Source organism: Sceloporus undulatus, chromosome 5 (assembly GCF_019175285.1).
Source record: "Sceloporus undulatus isolate JIND9_A2432 ecotype Alabama chromosome 5, SceUnd_v1.1, whole genome shotgun sequence".
Taxonomy (NCBI): Eukaryota; Metazoa; Chordata; class Lepidosauria; order Squamata; family Phrynosomatidae; genus Sceloporus; species Sceloporus undulatus.
Window position 1 is genome coordinate 19,889,992 of NC_056526.1, and position 18,399 is coordinate 19,908,390.

General features: G+C 41.6%; 1 protein-coding gene across 1 annotated transcript in view; it reads right to left on the minus strand.

Moving 5' to 3' along the window:
- The window catches only part of ERC1 (ELKS/RAB6-interacting/CAST family member 1), a 102,286-nt gene that overhangs the window by 50,207 nt on the left and 33,680 nt on the right, over window positions 1-18,399 (minus strand). The window contains exons 3-5 of the mRNA XM_042467867.1: window positions 14,135-14,576; window positions 1,993-2,051; window positions 123-290 (exon numbers count right to left, since the gene is read on the minus strand). Of these exons, the coding sequence (XP_042323801.1) occupies window positions 123-290; window positions 1,993-2,051; window positions 14,135-14,576 (669 nt within the window). The remainder of the gene's footprint in view (window positions 1-122; window positions 291-1,992; window positions 2,052-14,134; window positions 14,577-18,399) is intronic.

Genomic DNA, 18,399 nt, shown 5'->3' on the forward strand with positions numbered 1-18,399 from the left:
TATTATTATTATTATTATTATTATTATTATTATTATTATTATTATTATTATTACTGTTCGCTTAATTCCAAAGGAAACAAAATAATTAACAAACAACATTAATATAATTATGTGTTCTTCACCTCTGTTTGCAGGATGGCAGCTCTCTGTTCCTTAGCTGTGAGTGACTCCTTGAGCACATCAATGTGTTGCTTGCTATCAGAAAATTGGTTTGTGAGAGTTTCCAATTTGGTCTGTAAGGCCAAAAGCTCTGTGTCTTTGCGTGACAGTTCCTGTTTCACCTGACCAATCTAAAAGAAGAATCAAACACAAGAATACAGACTGTCAACATGTATGCATCACAAAAAATATCTAGAGCCATAATGGACAGAACTGAATATTAGATTAGACAATAATTTATTTCCATCTATTTGAAAGGCAGAGCTTCAAGCTCACTCAGGAAATCAGAAAAAAAAGGAAAGACAGCAGATTTCCCTGAATACATGCTTAAAGAAGTAAGTACAGTCTATTTTGATAGAAAAGAAAATGAACCAAGATACAGTCGGCCCTTCTTATACACAGATTTCTTATGCAAGGATTCAAGCATCCACGGTTTGAAAAAGTTCAAAAAAAGTATAAATTTCAAATATCAAACCTTGATTTTCCATTTTTTATAAGGGACACCGTTTTGCTATGTCATTACATTTAATGGGACTTGAGCATCCATGGATTTTGTTATCCACAGAGTATCTTGGAACCAAACCCCAGCATATAACAAGGGTCCACTGTAATAGCATATGCCAATATACACACCATGCTACTATTACAAGCCACTAAAGGGAGAATGCCTGACATTTGTAGTAAAGTGAGCATGGCATTTGATCTTTTGTGCTCCTATTTGGGCTGGCAGTGGAGGATGCCTTCAGGACTGCAGCATGTGTTTGCCGCGGTCCCAAGCCATCTTCGGTGGGGATGGATTCAAGTCACCCCTTTGTAGCCATTTGTTTCAGCCCCTAGTTAGTCTAAACAGATCCCACCCCCTGATGGCAGACCCTGAGAAATGTTACACAGGAAGTTTGGGAGCTCTGTTGAATAAAGTGTCTTGATATGCAAAGAGAAGGGGAGATGCCTGAAAGTCAAGAGAAGTACCTTTTATGCATAGACATACCTTGAAGCAAAGACACAATTTTTAAGACTGCAAAACCTATATTATTCCATAACTTGCAAAATATTATAATCAGATCACATTTGTACACCAGGAGACAACATTAAAAATGGAGTACATCTCTAAAATCTTCAAATGAGAGTTCTTCCAATATAAACATCCAGTTAGAAAGCAGTACAGAAATTTGTGTAAGATCACACATCAGTTTTCATATATAGTAGAAAAAAATTTTGAGTCTCAATAATAGATATATTTGAATATTAACTTTTTATCCTTGAAATGGAAGCTAAATACACTGACTATAATGAATCAGTGTCTAATAACTCACAAAGGAATTACATGCATTTTTAGATTAAACACAGCGGAATACTTTAAGGCACCTCAGTAAATGAAGGCAGCTAAGGTCTACACATTAACCACTGGTGGCGCAGTGGTTAAATGCCTGTACTGCAGCCATTCACTCAAACACAAGCCGTTGCGAGTTTTCAGACAGCAAAAGGCTCCACGCTCGGACTTCAGGCTTCATCCTTCCGCGGTGCTCCTTTAAATGCGCTACCAGACGTTGGGCCAATTAGCTTATTGCTAATTAGCCTTACTTGCTGTCACGCTATATCTTTGAATGCGTATATAAATAAAACAAATTATATTATTATTTATATTATTATTCCCCTATTGTATGAAAACAGATACAGTACAGGCTGACAAAAGCTAGCCAACAAGCAAGGCCATACCAACCAATTTAGTTTCTTTTAAAGCCAGCACGTTTATCTCAACTCCTTTTTAGCACCCTGAATAAAGTAATAAACTGCCATAGAGCAAGACCTAAGAATCTAATCAATGTGACTTACATTGTGAATAACCGATGCAAACAAAGACAGATACAGCAGTTGTTTTATGCTCCTTATAGCTGCAGAGTAAGTAAGCAAGTGAACTCCCAGAAGCTAGCAGAGCCCAAGTGAGTGCATGCACAGAGAAGTCGCTTACGCAGAGACCCAGTCTGAAGACACACTTTCTTTTCCTTTCCCTTGGCCTCTTTGCTTAGCTTCTTCCTCAGTTGTTCTACCTGCCACGACATTGTTATTGTTATATTTATATTATAATGTTGTCTTCGGCTCCCAGCCGCAGGGAAAAGAACAAGAGAAGATGTATCTTTGTCACATATCATAATACACAGATCTGAAAATAACTCCCTCCTTTATTTACATCAAAAAATTTTGCATATAACATACAAGGAGGCTGCCTTATTTAAACCTCAAACCACTTCCAATTTGTGGACCCAGTCCATCACCACATATAGTGATTGTGGTGTTGGAAATGCAACCAAACAGGGAGGGCATTGGTTTGGTTGAAAAGGCTTATTAGAATTACCACAATCCTTTAGCAATTGGATACAGTTGTTCCCGTGAATTAGAAAAATCGGAAAGGTGGGACAATCCAGTGAATTACAGAATCAAGGCAAAACAATGGTGACAAATGGCCGCCTGAATGCCCTTTCAAACGCTTTCACATCACATGCAGCCATTATGCACTTCGTTCACCACAGTTATTAATCTTAAGGAAGGAACCAACCAATTAGATTATTACATTACTTTGTGGACCTATCCTGCATTAAAAAAAATTGTCCCTAAAACACATGTTGGTTACTACTGAACAGGGGCATTTGGTTGTACATAAGCCTACTGCTACATGAACAATAGTTAACAGTACTCACGTGCCTGTTTTATTGACGCCTCTAAAACCTCTCCTTGACCAGAAATATATAACAATGACCTTAAAGTAGATATAGCTGGCCAAACAAGTGATATCCAATTAATAATTATGGCGCTACTCAATCGATTCATTGCGCGGGCGAATATTCCCCATTCATATTTATAAGACAATATTCTAACCTGTTTTCCAAACCAATCTACAGCTATGAATGTTTTGCCTCTGAACACACTATCATATTCACAAGATTCTGGGCCAAGATAGTATTCTTCTGCTGAACTTTATAGACCTCCTTGCCCTTGCCCTTTTCATGTCTTGACTTCATTTCACTGCTTCGTCTTAAGATCTTCCATTCACACAATGGCCAGTGATTTGACCCAACCTGGTCAGATCCCTCCCATGTATGTCAAGCATGAGATATTCATGACTAAACTCATTATTGCTTTATTTGCATTATGACTGCACGGCATAAAACTCAAGTATGACGTCCCCATGAGATACAGTGAACTGTGAGCCGCCAGCATCTTGACCACCAATCAACCAGCTGTTTTCTTAGATTCAATCGTAACCGTGCCACACGAGCCTTGTCATCCATATGATCATATTCTATACTAGTTTACTCCCCATAATCGAAAGGTCCTCAAATCTCTTTCAATGATTCTGTGCACCAAAGTTGATTCATTGCGTGTGCCGTTACATGATGGAATCCTATTTCCTATTGTCGCAGTCCCGCATCACCCTTGCTTTTAATCATCACACCAGTTAGGCCTCTTCATTATTGTAATTTGACCCATGCCTCTAACGGCATTAGCACTCATTTTAGCTTCATTTCTTCCTCACGCTTCCTCTTGCTTACTGAGTGCCTCCCTTTGATTTCAACATCTGGCTCTCTTCTTCCAATCTCGAAGTCCACGCTCATGGAAGAGATCTTTGCGTCCTCCTACATACAACACAATATGTAGTTCAGCTCTTTTTCATAAACTGGAAACACACCAGAACCCGAGCGGATTTGCAACATCCCCAATCAGTGGCTTCTACAATGCCAAGTCTCAATCTTAGTTGCTCATAATGTACTATGACTACTTGCAGCAATAGCCTCCTCTACACATAACTCTAAAGCCCTGACACACTGACAAACGTATCCGAAAGAAGAGTGTTTCTCAGAAGCTGACGCTGCATAATGTGGCTTTAAGTCAAGACCAGTCCTTCCCTTTGTTAGTATTCAATTACAGTTATTAACTTTATGTGGTTGTTCAGTATCTGGTCCATCTCACCGACAGCTAAACATGAAGACCTAGCCAGCTGAGGAGAATCCCCCCACTATTCATTGGTACCCCGGGATCGAATTGATCGCGTTAAGAAATTTCCGATGCTACGAAAAAGTTTAAGATTGGAAAAAAAAAAACTTGTTCCGGTATACGATGTTTTTTCGGTTACGAAATTTATTCGGCGCGAAAAATTCAAACGCGCGGCTTTCCCAGCGCTAACGGAAGCCTTTTCGGGTGTGAAATGTATCGGTTACGAACGGCGCGGCGGACGAATTAATTTCGTCACCCGATCGGTACCACTGTACTGCCGATGCCACTCCAAATAAGCTACAATCAACTTTTTTACAAAATTAAGGACACATCTGCAACTTGCCGCAAAATCTAGACTGCTGGCTTCAAAATAAACTTAGCTCCATTGTTTCATTTATATGAAGCTTTTGTTCTAGTGGGTTTTGCTGTTTAAAAGACTCTGTTTTGATTGTTCTGAAGGTATGAAACCTAACAGACTCCCTGCTAGACTCACATAAGCCTGACCACGATATGTATCCCACAACAACTGACTAAATTAAGGTGTGTGACTTTGTGTTCTTTCCCAAGAAGGAAACAAGTATTAATAGAATGCCATTGCAATACAGTTCGTCACACAAGTAATGACTCCTGTCAGTTTGATCTGAGAACAATAGTCAGAAGTAGAGCCTATGGAGAATGTGAATTGCCAAGGTTCTCTGGTGTCCCCAATTGAGAGAATTGTAGCGATGATGTGAGAGACCTCTCCTAGACTTTGAAGCTACTGCTCGGTGGAGAAATGCTTTATTGGAGCTTCTGTTTTTTTTCTAGTTGATCAATGGGTTGTTACAGCCCAGTTATGAAAGAAACAAAACAGATGCAATGAACCTTTTGCTCTATTTTACTCCAATGAAACAATGTCACCTCGCTAAACTACATGACGACATTTTGGATGCAACGGCTAATCATAATAACAGTCTCTTTTTGCACAGTTTCCACGGCGGTATTTATCAAACCTTCCAGTTGACCTTCATTCTTTTAAGAAATGAAAAGAGAGAATCTCTTATACATCACAACTTCAAATGCTACCCATAAACTATGTTAACAGCAATAGAAGAAATGCAGAGAACTTGGCATGTGCTGTGATCATTCTAAAAAGTCTTTAATTCTACTCTATACGGTTGGCAAGGCAAGAATTAAAAACAACTGAGGGGGTTGGCGTTAGGGCAGCATTATAACAGAGTATTTTATTTTTTGTCTTCTTGGTAGCTGGCAAAAAGTATAGTGGATGCTCTCAGCCTACCTGAAAAGAAGAATGTTCAACACATGCCTCTTGCAACATGGACCTTCCTGTAGAACCCTATCTTTCTTACTTTGGAATGTTATACTTACTTAGGTATACTACATAAACAAATAGTTGTGCTGGGCATTACTTCTTAGAGCAATTGATATCAGAGTAGAAATGTTGAAGTTTCATTCTTTCCCCCCCTTAGACAGCTAAGGATTTCCTGATGCAAACTCTCTCTCTCTCTCTCTTCTTATTGAGCTAACCATGTGATTAGGTCACACACACACACCCCTTGGACTAACAGACATCTCTCTCAAGATTTAACGATTTGTGCTTTCCACTTCATCTCTCTCAACTTTTTTGGAAGCTGGTGATAAATATTATTTTTCCTATTCTCTAGCTACATTAGATATTGCCTTTATGTAATAAGATTAAGCCATTGTAACTTTTTTGAACTTCAAGTCTTTGTGTTTTAAGTCAGTCTGGTCTTAGGGAAGCTTTAGACACTCATGCCCTCTGTTCTAGCGTCAAGGTCTGCTGTCTCAGCCTAGGTTTTTCATTGCCCCGTCCCGGATTGTCTCCGCTTGCTGCCCCTCACTCCTGGAATCTCCTCACCCACGAAGGCTCATCACTTCTTTAACCAGTTTTAAAACTAGTTGAGCTCCTGTTCAGAGAAGCGTCCAGTTCGTGCATTATTGTTATTTGACTTTTAATTGTGCCTGCTTTATTTATGAACCTTTCCTGTACTGTTATGTATACTTATGTTTTTGCTATTATTCTTCGTTGTGCCAGGAGGTTCTTTATCCTTTTATTTTTTATGTACAGCGCTATGTAAATCTACGAGCTTATAAATAAACTAATAAACAAAGCACATTTCGCTCTCACCAAAAGCTTACCCTAACATGTTTGGCGTTGATTTTGTATTAAATATTTTGTTTCCTTACAAAGACTGCAGCCTTGGAAACTTAATTACCCTGAATACAGAAATAATAGAGAGATTCCTCTGCCAAAAAGGGGTAAAAACGCGTTCAACATGTTTGAGCAAGATTTATTCCAAATTACCAAAAGCAAGTGAACAATGGGATAGCTTACAAAATTTTTTTTAACTTTCATAGACCACTCCAGGTTTCTTCCAAATTCCATCAGGGTGACTTTGGTTTAACAATCTTATTATTTCCTTTTGTGGCCAACTTAATTCTGGCTTACAAACATGCTGAGGTAGCTTTCAGGTTATGATCTCCTTTTCTTTTTGCTCTTCCACATGTTCTTAAGGGATTGTGAGGTGCTGCTTATCTGAACTTTGGACAAAGCACACTATGAGCTGACAGACAGCCAAATAAAGCTGCTTCGTGTCTCTTGGAGGTTGTTGTTTAAATATGCATGCGTCAAAAGCCAGAGCTGTGCCAAGCTGGCTCAGTCTGGTTCACATTCTCTCAGCTAAGAGAAGGCAGGGAAAACCTCTTCTGAATAAATTCTTGCCAAAAAAAACCCTGTATGACCGTCAGCATAAAATAGGTTGACTTCAAGTCAAACAGCGTAGCAGTAACAGAATTCTACCTTCCTTTATAACAGTCTGCAAAGCTTTAGTCTTCGCAGAATCAGGAGCATTTCAAAGCGACGGGCATCTCCTGCGCGAAAGTGTAGAATTCTGAATGAAAGCATATGATTCATGCCACGGATTCTTGCAAGATTTTTGTCAGAGTAGGGAGAACGGTCTTTTTATGAAAAGTACCACTGATCTTCACCTGAACACACAGACTGATTGAATGCCTCAGCACCTGTTTTATACGAGTGAAATATCTTATTATTTTTTCTTTCAGCAGCATACACTCAACTGAAGCAGTAAGCAATTTAAAATTTTATATTTCTATGATTCCTTATGCTTTTCAAACTTTATCTTCCTGTGGAATGATAAAATATTGTAAAAAAGAGGATTAATATATAACGCAAAACTGTATGTACTTAACAAGCTGAACATCTGTGACATAAATCCTACATATCAGAGTGGCACCACCTAGCAACTAATGACGTCTTTGCAAAAATGACAAGGGATTATATATTGTTCATCAAACATAGCCAACAGCCTAGCATACAGGACCTGCTTTTTTTTTTTTTCAGTTCTAAAGGAATCTTCCTAATACCTTACAATTAGAAGGTTGATGGCCAGGAACAATTTTATATACTTTATATCTATTTGTATTTTTTTTAATCTGCAATGTAATATCCTAGACAAAGAAAACTATTAAAATAATTAGTGCAAAGAAATAGAAGATGACAAAAAGGAAAACACGAGATTTTTAAAAGATCTGAGAAAACAAAGCAAACTTCACACCAGAGCAGTTGCACACATGTATTTATTATGTCAGTTACCCGCTTTCAACCAAAGGCTCAAAACAGCACAAAATCAGCAATTTCAGTTCCCTGTTCCAGTTTGTTTATTGTTTTTGACTTGGTGACTTACCCCTGTTGACTATGGTGATCCTATGAAGAGTAAAAAAAAACACATTAAACATATGATCACGATCAAATGTCAATCAGGTAGCAACCTTTTGAGCAGGCCCGGGTTGCTGTCCCTCAGCAACTGGGGGGCCAAGCGTGGGGGGCTTCCACCTCCAGGGGTGGGGCCGCTTGCGGGGGTGGACTCCACCCTCTGGGGGCGGGGCTTCTTGCCCTTTCCCAACCTCAGCTGTCTGGACACGCTAGAAGTGGGGGGGGGGGGGGGATTGGGAGACGGGGGGGTGACAGTGCGCCCTGCTCTGCTCCCTTCCTTGGCCCCAGCTCTCTCAGAGCAGTGGGGACAAGTAGGCCTGAGGGGAAGCAAAGGTGCACGCCCTGCTCCTTTCCTCGGGGCTTTGCCAGGCCTGATTTCCTCTAAGGCACCTCAGGTCTGCCAAACCCGTGGGGAGGGAGGCAAGGCTGGGGCCCCTGCTCCTTTCCGGGCTTGCCAGGTGGTGTTCCTCGAGGACCCTCAGGTCTGCCAAGCCCGCGGGAGGGAGGTTTGCCCGCCTCTCCTCCTCGTCCCTTCCTTCAGCCGAGGGAGGGCTTGGGCACGTCCCAGGCCCTTCCTTCGCGAAGGGCTCCAAGGGGCCCTTTCGCCGAAGGAAGGCTTGGAGGCCGCCTCCTGGGCTCCCGGCCCTTACCGCCCTTCTTCTCCGGAGGAAGCTGGGCTGATGGGCAAGAAGTAGCCCGTGGAAGCGGCTACGCCTTCGGGCTCCCCACGGCCCTGCAGCCCAGGCCTCTCTCTCGGAGGAGGCCTGGGGCCTGCATGGCTGAGAAGGAGCCCGCGGAAGTCTCTCCTCCTTCCTCCTCCTTCCTCCCTCTCCTCTGTCCTTCCTCCTCTCCCTCCCCCCTTTCCTTCCTTCCTCCTCTTCTGCTCCCTTCCTTCCCTCCTCCTCCTCTTCCCCCGCCCCCTTCTTCCCTGCCCAGGCTGCCTGGCAGCGCGGAAAAGGAAGGATGGAGGGCGAGGAAAACCACCCTTCTTCCTGCCCGCGGCTGTCTGGAGCCGCTTAAGGGAGGAAGGGGCCCCCCCCTTCTTTCCTGCTAGAGGAAAAGCTCCTCCTCTTGGGCGGGTGGCCAATGGGGGCAGGCTGGGCTGCAACAGCCCCCCCTGCCACGCCATTGCCAGCCAGCCCCAGGGCGGAACCTTCCTATTAGCTCTGGTACGGCTCCTGCTGCGCGGCTAAGGAAGCTGCGGGGTAGGGATATGCTGGGCCAGCCTGCCCTTCTGGGCCGCCGCGGGCCTTTGCCCCCTGGTCTATCATCAAAGTGCTGAATTTCTAGGATATTATTTCTAAATATTTCTATCCTTCTACGATGACTTATTTTTCATTATGTTTTTATGAGAAAATGTGCTCTCTAAATAGAAAGTTAAACTTTGCACAACGTACTACTTGAACGGAACAGATGCACTAAGTATATTTTTATATGTGGATATTAGAAAACTTCACGTTCAGGAGTCTCTGTGCTATGAGAACAAAGTATGTAGGTAAAATCTGACTTGAACAGCCTTCATGAAGGACTGTATGATAAATGAAGCTCTAATAGAAAAGTTAAGAGGACTAAGAAAAAGAGTACAAAGAATCACAGTAACAAGAACGTTAGCAAAACATGATCCATTACAAAGTCATCAGTAATGTATTTAAGGACACTGCAGTAGTCTTAACCAGTCTGTTCTAACCTGTATTGTTTATGGGAGAACAAACAACACGTATTCACATGGTACACATTAAAGGTGAGATGCTAGCGTCAATACCCCTCTTCTGTACTGAAAGCTACGCAGAATACAATCCAATCTCGATGCACCCAGGTGCCCCCCCACACCCACAAGTTCCAGTACCCAAATTGAAGCACGTGTTAGTGAGACTGGAATCATCCCAACAGAACTCTGTATGATTGTTTCACTCATCTTTGGATACCTAAACTAATTTTTAAATGCTCAACCAATGCTAGAATTTAAGCTGCAAAGTGTACGCGGGGCAAATCTTATGGGGGGGGGCAAGGCAAGACCTCACATCACTCTCTATAACTACATTCGGGCAAACCAATTGGGTCCAAAGAGCCTCTAAACAAGATGAAGGGGTGATGAAAAATAACCTATAAGATGTCATAATTTATAGTTCATATATACTGTTTATATATCAGACACTGTATAACTATGGAATAGGTTAGAATTCAAAGATTGCATTTAGTCTGAAAGAAACGTTGTAGAGCTCTTGTAGCACGTCTGGACTAACTGAAAGGGGGGGAAGATCTGAGGTGTGACTGAGCCTAAGAAAGCTCATGCTGCCTATTCTTTCTTTCGTTATCTCAAAGTTGCTACAGATTTCTAATATGAAAAACATGAGAATGAGAACTCATTGTTATGAATCCATGGGCCCTGAGAGAAGCCCCTCCCCTCCCTCCTTTTTCATCTTCTGGTCTTAGAGGGAGTGAAAGGACAGGCCCAACGCCAGGCCCAGCCTCGATCAAGAAAAAGAGCCCTCCCTCCAGTCCATCTGCCTTGGTCCAGGCCTCAGAGGGAGAGAAGAATGCTGGACCTGATCCCCTCTCCCCCACCATTCCCTTCTCCTTTTGTGTCGTATCTTTTTAGATTGTAACCCTGAGGGCAGGGAACCGTCTATTATCCCTTCTGTTGTAAGCCGCCTGGATTCCCAGTGATTGGGCGGCATATAAATAAATCCTATTATTATTATTATTATTATTATTATTATTATTATTATTATTATTATTATTATTATTTACCTTATCTGGGTACCTCAGGAGTTAAACTGAAGAGAGTCTCTAAGAATTCTACTCCTCCTCCCCCAAATTTTAACACGATAGAAAAAGACAAGACTAGGATTGTAATATCAATAGTGGGACAGTCTCCCCACTGCCACTGAGAAATAGCTATAATGGCCTTGAGCAGCCTCAGAGATGATGTGCATCCTCATGACTCATCATTGTAAGTCTCATCATATCATGAGGCTGCACATCTGATTTCAGTCAGGCAGCTCCACTTATTCCTAGTATAAAAGAATCCTTTATCTTGGGCATGCAACCTTAAAGGATATACATGTTTTGACTACCCCTTTTTTGCTGCTTTGATAACTAAATTTCTGGGCCACTTTAGGCACTCTTTGAGGAAAATGATTATCTCTGGAAACATTTTAATAAGATTTCAAGTGCTTGTTTGTTATAGAATTTACTGTATTTCAATTGATGAAAGGAAGGCATGCCACCTTATTTCTTCCTTACTTCTTAGAAGCTTTCAGTACCACTGGCTATGATTTTTTTTCCCATACAGACTCTACAGATTAGAAACTGGAAGTATGCTGTTCCACCGGTTAAGTTCCCACCTTAAATCAGACCCTGCTCTGCTATGAATCTGGGTGAGGTGATTTCCTCAGGCAACTGAGTGCCAAAAGGAGTAAATTCAGTGTCCTCTACCCTACTCCTGGAGAGTTCCTGCTGCTTTAGAGAGCTGTTGCTCTGGGCAGCTCACCAGAAACAGTACAGACAATTTTCCTGGCTGCTTCCCCCATAATTCCTTGGCTACAAAGACCCTAGGCATTCAAGAATCAGGCAAATCTATGTACAACTCGCCTCTGCTCAGTGGCCACCATGGCCACACCATCACCTCCTCTGATAATAATGATGATGACGACGATGTGCAGCACTGCACATGTGCCACTCCCCTGACATCACTTAGGACATCACTACAGAAATAATCCAGTTTGAGAACACCGACTGCCCTAGTTCAGTGCTAGGGAATCCTGGGAACCGAAGCGTATTGTGGCATCAGAGCTCTTTGAAAGAGAAGGCTAAATGTCTCACAAAACTACAGTTCCCAGAATTCCCAGCACTGAGCCAGGACAGTTAAAGCAGTCTCAAACTTAATTATTTCTACAGTGTATTTTGGACCTTAGTTATCCCCACTGGTGTTCTTTTAAATCTACCTGTAAATGCTTGGTGAAGAGTAGTATAAAATAACTAAAATAAATAAATTCAGCAATTATTTAGAGCTTCTCAGATAGACTATTGGAATGTGGCATCATTAATACGCCAGTGATATCCAGGTTTTTAAAAATATTTATTTATTTATTTATTTATTTTGTATGCTATTTTTCTCCCAGAGTGGGACCCAAGATAGCTCCCAGAGAGAATCAGTTCAAAACCTTCACAATGTATTTAAAAAAAAACAACAATTAAAATAGCCAAATAAAACAGTGTGAAATCATGTGTGCAGAGGGACCTCAAGATCTCTGGTCTGTCCGCAGCCTCAAACTTTGTAGAACAAATAAATAACTTGCACTCTGCAGTTTTATTCCCGCTTCATAGTCACATTTACAGGGAAGGGGACAGAATTTCCTTCTACAGGAGACTGCCTGGAACTTGAAATCTTTAATAACGTCCTGTGATGTGTTCCATCAACCAAAAAACATGGTCTGAAACAGAAAAAAATCCCATTTGAGACAGCTTTAACTGCCCTGTCTTAGTGCTAGGGAATCCTGTGAATAGTAGTTTATTGTGGCACCAGAGCTCTCTGACAGAGAAGGCTTAAATGTCTCACAAAAGTACAGTTCCCAGAATTCCCAAGCTTTGAGCTAGGGCAATTAAAGTGGTCTCAAACTGGATTACTTCTGCAGTGTGTTTTGGACCAATGTGCAAGAGACGTGACATTTGCTTCAGTATGGCAACTGCATAGCTACCATCTTTTACTGATGCCAAGATTTCTCTCTGTTCTTCTAAATACAGGTAGATGTTCATTTTCACTTTTCCAGTAACATTACCGTATATACTCGACTATAAGTCGACCTCATGTATAAGTCGAGGGCAAATTTTAAGGACAAAATTATGGATTTTGATATGACCTTTGGATAAGTCAAGGGCAAAACTTAGGGACACGTAAAAAAAGAATTTAAATGATGAAGCAAAGGAAAACAATGACAAAGAATCTACAAAATTATGGCAGGCATAACTGTTTTGACTTACATTAAAGGCTGGATGGAAGAGAGAGTAGAGGGAGGTCAGTGCTTCCAGGACAGATTGCCCTCTTGCCTTTCTTAATAAGATGGTTCCATTCTTATTAAGAGTTAAAGTATAGTATTTACATTGACCAATGGATAAGTTGACCTAGGTTTTTGGGGGTCAATTTTTGACCAAAATTTCTAGACTTATACATGAGTATACACAGTGATAAATACAAAGCAGTATCATTAATTATTCAGGCAAGTATGAATAATTTATGTGCAGAAAAAGAGTAAATACAGCTTGTCAGTCTGCAAAAATAAGTTCCTACTCGTCAATGTCAATTTTCCTTCCTGTAGTCTGAGGACAGCTAAAGCACTACAAGGGGAAGTCCCATGCATGTGTGGCTTATCTTATTTTCAGATTTGTGCTCCTGGCTGCTACTTGAAATCCATGCACTCTGAATCAAAAGCAAGCCTCCACAGCCTAATATTTTGAATTTCACCTTTCTATCTGTGGTAGAACATGTTTAACTATTTTGATATTACTGACAGATACATCTGGGCCTCCTGCCTACATACATTCACACTCACAGAATGTGTTGAATGTTATAATGAATGATTATCATCCAAATGAATTATATATAGTAAGTGAGTCTGCAATCAGACAAAATCCTTATATCTGTGCCTCAAATGCAACTTCTCTACGCTTCAACAGATTTAAGGAAAGAGAAAGGTGCTTGTTCTTAACACTATCTCAAATAAAATTAGGAGGAAAGTAAATTAAGGTCCAAAACACACTGCAGAAATAATCCAGTTTGAGACCATGTTAACTGCCCTGGCTAAGTGCTAGGGAATCATGGGAACTGTAGTTTATTGTGGCACCAGAGCAGTCTGAAAAAGAAGGCTAAATGTCTCCCAAAAGTACAGTTCCCAAAATTCCCTAGCATTGAGCCAGGGCAGTTAAAGTGGTTTCGAACAGGATTATTTATCAAGTGTGTTTTGGATTTAAGACAAGGTTAAGATGGAGCAAATTTACTCTGTTTATAACTTTATTCAATCCTTCACACAATTCATTTAAAACTAAGGAGACTTAATATACATGCAATACATCTTTAGTTAAAAATTAAACATCACATCATAAGGGTGAAAAATAAACAAAATATAGGAACATATTATTTGAGGAAAAAATAGATTAACTGTACAGAGGCTTGAAGTGTATCTAAAAAGAATGGCCAATGAGGAATCTGCTAAAAACAGGATTAAAACAGACCCTCCATATATGAACATCTACTCACCTCCCTTAGTAAGTTGTTTTCCTTTTCTTTTTGCTCCAACAAAGTTTCCAGGTGGTGCACATGCATTTCTGCTTCAGCCAACCGTCTTGTCCTCTCATGATCTTCCTCTGTGGCTTTTGCCGACAGCCCCTTGCTCTGCAGCATTTCCAATAACTTTTTGATGGATTCATCACGAGCATTTAAGGTCTGCTTCTGAGTTTCAATGCGCAACTCCATTTCTTCTAAAGTTTTGCGTAACAAAAAGAGTTCCTTGGCCTGGCGTTCATGCTCTACACGAAGCCGCTGGAAATTCTCCTCTGTAAGCTCTGTCATAAATGGTTCACTGGATCTACTGGTGCTGTCTTGTTGGAAAAGCTGGTTCAGATCCCTCTGGATCCTAAGCTCATCCTGAAGAGCTTGGATTGTCATCTGCATATGCTGAAAACAGATATACAAATCAGTGAATTGACCACATCAAAAGAGAAACAGATTTAAGAAAACCAGCTCAAAGAAATATACCACAGAAAGAAACCAACTTTTTGTATAGCAAATATTACTTTCCAAACACTGAGATAACATTTTTTACAATAATTAAAAAAAAAAAAAACAGAGTGGGGAACTGTTCCAGCTCTGAGGGTGGATTGTCTTCTCAACCACGTAACTGCAAGGGAACAGATGTTGTCAAATGGTTATGTTCAATTGTCCCTCAGTGCTAGTCATGGCAGTCGTGCTTTAGGAAAGGCTTGTGGGCCTCTCAAGCAGCAGCATGTTTACCAACATGGTCTCTTTGCCAAAGACATAAGGAGAAAGCTAGTAGTTACCAGGCTGAGCAACTGGAGCAGGCATCGGCAACCTACGGCCCGTGGGACGGATCAGGCCCGCTGAGGCCTTCGGACTGGCCCCAGGCCAGTCCTGCCGCCGCCACCATAACTGCGGCAGCGCCTTTGGCTGCTTATGTGACCAGCCAGCCAGCCAGCCGGCCATCCACCCACCTCCTCCCCCTCCACAGCCCCCGGGAGTTCCTTGCCTGCCCAGCTTGTGTGCGCACGCACACATGGGGCTCACAAAGAGCAGCTCCTTCCCTTGAGGCTGGCCGGCCAATAGGAAAAGCCCTAAGGAAAATGGACAAGAAAATGGGGAAATTAAAGGGCCCCCTCTAACAAGGTTCCCAGGCCAGCTTCTCTCCAATACGTCCTTGAATAATAACATTTTTAAAATAAAAAAACGCGCGCCTCCCCCAGCACTTAAAAGAAATTAGGCTTCTGTCCACCTCCCCCCAAGAGCCACAAACAATATCCATAAGTTAAAAGGCAGATCTCACCAAAGCACATGGAAGAGAAAACCAGCTTTCCTCCCTTGGAAAAGGTGAGCTAGTGGTCCAGTTCATTGTAATATATCTAGAGTGTATTGTTATCTTGCCAGGTGCATGCGCTATCTCTCTCACACCACAAAACACACGCACGCACAGCCACACTCGAACAACACAGCTGCGAAGCTTTATGTAACAGTAACAGTGTCAGAAGGTTAATAGCAAAACCTCAAGTAAAAGTCAATTGTAGGAGTGTTCAAGTACTGTACTCTATTTTTACCTAATGAAAAGTCTACAAGTATCTATGCTATGGCTTATTTGGGGCTAATGTCATCTTCTGCATACCTGGATATTCCAAAGTATTCACTCTTGCAAAAATAACTATAACCACAACCTTACCATGACAGGGAGAAAAGCTTAAATCTTCTGCTTCTTCTCTTGATAACATGGATATTTTGCTTTTCACCCAATACGGGGACTCAGCAGACTTACAAAGTTAAAACAAATGCAGTTAAAAGCACTTAGAAAAGCATAATTAAAAATGTACTATTTCATAAATTGGAGTTGTGGTTTGTTTTATTTTTTATTTTGTTAGGTTATTGGTAAAACGTAATTAAATAATTCATTAAAACCCTTTAAAACTAGCCTGTTAAAAAAAGAAAGCCAGCATAATCTCAAACCATAAAAATCTATTCCAAAAGTCATTAGAACAAAAGGGGAGGTAGTAAGGAAACAACAAACCGCCAAGTGAGAGATTTCCAAGTTGGGTGCAGCAACCAGATGGTTGTCTTATGTGTTCTATCATTATTCTGGATCCTTCATAGGAGTAGATAAGGAAGGTCAAGATCATAAAGCCTGGTCAGGCTCATTAGGATGGTGTTTGTTCAGATAATCTGAATCTGAGCTATATTAACAACACTTTAATTGTATTTAGAAAGAAACTAGCACCAGTGTATTTTGTTGCCACTGTAGAATTATACCAGCCTCAGTTAACAATTTGACTGCAGCACTTCGGGCCAACTCAACTTTCTTTCTCAGCATTTTTCAAGCGTTCCTGTAGAGTAAACCAAGACATGTGTCATCAGATCAGATATTTCCAGGAAAAGGCTCAGCTGGTGAGCTTGCTTTAGCTGTACAAAATGTACTCCTGGCACCATAGAACCGTGGCCTCCAGACCAAGTTTGAATTCAGAGATGTACCCAAATTGCAAATCTCCATCTTCAGAGAGAGTGTAACTTTATCCAGCTTAGGCGAATCCTTTTTCTCTGATCTTCCTTTCATCTGAGCAGATAACTTGTCTTGCCTGGATTAAGCTGCAATTTAGTATTCAGTCCTCATCCCATCCATTACGGACTGAGTGATATGGTTTAGCACAGAAACGCTCCATCAAATTAGGTGAAATAGAAATGACCTGGCTGCATCAGTGTACTGGATGCATCTGAACCCACAATTCCTGACCACAGACACACCCCTTTCAACAGATTCATTATGTATGAAATGGCATTGAGTAACCCTAAGGGACTCCACAGGCTGATTACCAAGGAACTGAACAGGAATCCCTCTAGTAAAAAGAGGTGAATGGTAATATAATGCTTCCAAGTCCCATCCTAGTAGGAGGCCCTGAAAGATACCATGACATGGGTACTGAAAGGCACTGAGAGGTCCAGCAGATGCCTAATGGACAAAATTTCCCCCATTCAATTTTCCTGGCATAGGTCATCCATAAGGCAACCAAAACCAGCTCTATCCCATAGCCATATAGTGAAATGGATCTAGACAATCTGTTTCCATCTGTTCACCAGGCCCTTTACCTATTCACCTAGTCGCCCTCTGGCGTGTTTATGAACGGAGAGACATAAGATCTAGAATAACGTGTGGCACTCACCGGTCTGCATCATCACATCACACTCCAGTTCAGGGGTAGGAAAACCTTTTTGAGCTGGGGCCGGGTTGCTGTCCCTCAGACAACTGGGGGGCCGAAGCCAAAATTTGTCTCCAAACCATGACAATGTAGGACAGATAGGACATTTTCCAAATGTAGGATATAATTTTAAAATGGGAGGAAATGCAAAAAAAGTTGCTGCTTTTTTAGGCAGGATCAAAATGGAGGACATTTTGGCCATATTTCCTAGACAGATGGCAGAAATGTAGTCCCTTTCTGGCCAAACCCCCCCCCCCCCATTCCAAAACACAACATGACAGCGCATTTGAGCATTTTCACATGGTTTATTTTACCATGAGTTCTTGCAATTTAATAGAACATTAATATAGAGTCGGAAGAGACGCAAGGGCCATCCAGGTCCAACCCCCTGCCATGCGGAACTCTCAATCAAAGCATCCCGACAGAGAGGCTTATTGCATATGCATATTAACATGTCAAGGTGGTTTAACAGAAGTGGATTTGTCCCTCGTTAATAAAAATACAAAAAGGGAAAATAAATGCACACAATGGGGCCAAGAACCCACTCAACCACAACCACAGAAACAATACACAGGGCAGGAAAAGAAAAAGGCAGACACACAGATGGGGCCAAGAACCCACTCACCACAACCACAACCAAGCAACAATACACAGGGCAGGAAAAGAAAAGGCAGACACAGCACAGATGGGGCCAAGAACCCCTCAACACCACAACCACAACAACAAACAACAATATACAGGCAAGAAAAGAAAAAGGCACACACAACAGATGGGGCCAAGAACCCACTCAACAACAATACAGGAGAGGAAGATACATGTTGGAAATGGCTACCTACCTCCTTCTCTTCCTTTTCATTTTCGCGCCAAACAGCACCCGGAAATGGCCCTTTCCCTCCCGCTGGCCAGGAGAGGCTTGAGCCAGTGCTCCTCCCTTTCTCCTCCTCCTGGGAAGCCTCATCTTCCCATATTGAGGCGCTCCAATGGTCAACTGGGGCTGGAAACAGCCCCGGTCCCCCAAGCCATTTTCCTAG